Raw genomic sequence first — 1,712 nt, forward strand, 5'->3', positions numbered from 1 at the left:
AAGCAAAGGCATTTATTGCATAAAAATAAAGTTCCTACAATTCTAATCCTTTATACACAGACCAAATCTAAAATAAAACATCACCAACAGGCCAAACCTGTGACCCTCTAAATATCATTGCGCCTCTAAATCAATTCTAATTGACGCCTCGCCCTGTTGTTTTCCCGCCTCGCACTCCGTAGCGCCCTCTTCCATTCTGCTCTCCTCACCGGCACTGCCATCATCACCGCTCACAATTGGCTCGACAAAATGGCCATCTTCCTCTTGAGTTGCATTGCCTTGGGCTTCTAAATCAGGAGGGGCAGGTTTTGTGGGGGTGGGGAGAAGAGACACACGACATAGGGGACACGTGGAATTGGTTGAGAGCCAGTGATCGATGCAATCCACGTGAAATGTGTGGCCACATGGCGGTATCCTTTGTAGCTTCTCGTCTGACTGGTACTCCCCTAGACATACTGAGCACCTGCTCCCAATATTTATTGATTTGATTATTTGGAAGAGAATGTCTGCCATAATTAAATGCATATGCATATTTCATCTGAACTTAATTATAAATTCCATGACATTATCTTATAATATCTCAGTTTCTATTTAAAAATATGGAACAGATGAAATAATGACAGATTCCGATTAGTTACTAAATTAGTAAATTTTTAGAATGAAATTTCAGTATCGATATATATAAAATTGAAATATAAATCACTCACTGAGTCTCTCTGATCAGGAAACTTTCCTTGAACACCACCACTGGAAGCATCTCTCTTACTTCCTTCTTGAGTCCCATATCTGAGGGCTGAAATATAAATTTGAAACCATTAAAACCCCTCTCTGCATGTTACCATCACTTTGCATGAACACCCTGATAAAATAAAGTAATTGGGTACCGGTCACTAGCATGGTACCAGTATAAAGAAGCTGGAACCAGCATGCTGCAGTGAGACCTGTCAGGTAGGTCTCCTACAAGCCATCACCAATTTTAATACAAATTACATAAAAGGAAACAAAACAAAATTAATTAATGAAAAAATAACATATAACAAAGGGAGGCTAACCCTAGAACCATCCCCTCTGGCTAAGTGATTTGTGCGCATCCTGATAGATTGCCAATTAGCTCGCCTTCTTTTCAAATAGAAGAGATAGAACAACAGTAGTAGAATGAATGTGAAGAAAACCGGTACAGAAAATACGAAAGCTTGGTACAGCTTTAGCTCAGTTGAGGCAGCTGAGCAATACGGTGGTGGATTTGACGAACTACAAGACATGATCAATACTAAAAAACCAATCAAAAGAATCGAACTTTAACTAATCAAGTGTAAATTAAGGCAATTAAGTAATGCACCCAGTTATCTCAATAAAGGTTAAAATGTGAATCAAAACAGTAATCAATCAACTTCCCAGGAGTCTACCAGTGGAGATATGCAACAATAGGTAGTATATAATACAGAGAAGCAAGAGAGATCAAACGAACTAAGAACACGCAAAAGATCGAAGGGATGTGATGCTCAGCCGAGGATCAAACCGGAATTTAGGGGGATCAGAGGGAAATTTTATCGAAATCCATGCTAAAAACCGAGAACTAGTGTGATAGAGTAGCGGTACGATCGATTCGAGAGGAACAATCAGACGGAGAAATTGAATTGGGGGCTAAATACTCGGTTTTCGTCTGAGAAATCGGAGATACCGCTGATTCAACAGTGTACTTGAGCAGCTGA

The 1,712-nt window shown here is 39.7% G+C and overlaps 1 protein-coding gene across 1 annotated transcript; it reads right to left on the bottom strand.

Moving 5' to 3' along the window:
- On the bottom strand, nt 1-1,712 carry LOC144565924 (RING-H2 finger protein ATL58-like). Its single transcript, XM_078315768.1, has 3 exons — nt 1,053-1,712; nt 708-793; nt 1-463 (listed from the first exon to the last, which is right to left on the bottom strand). The coding sequence occupies exons 1-3, from the start codon at nt 1,260-1,262 to the stop codon at nt 115-117; spliced, it is 645 nt and encodes a 214-aa protein (XP_078171894.1). The 5' UTR covers nt 1,263-1,712; the 3' UTR covers nt 1-114.

This window comes from Carex rostrata, chromosome 15, assembly GCF_964058835.1.
Source record: "Carex rostrata chromosome 15, lpCarRost1.2, whole genome shotgun sequence".
NCBI lineage: Eukaryota > Viridiplantae > Streptophyta > Magnoliopsida > Poales > Cyperaceae > Carex > Carex rostrata.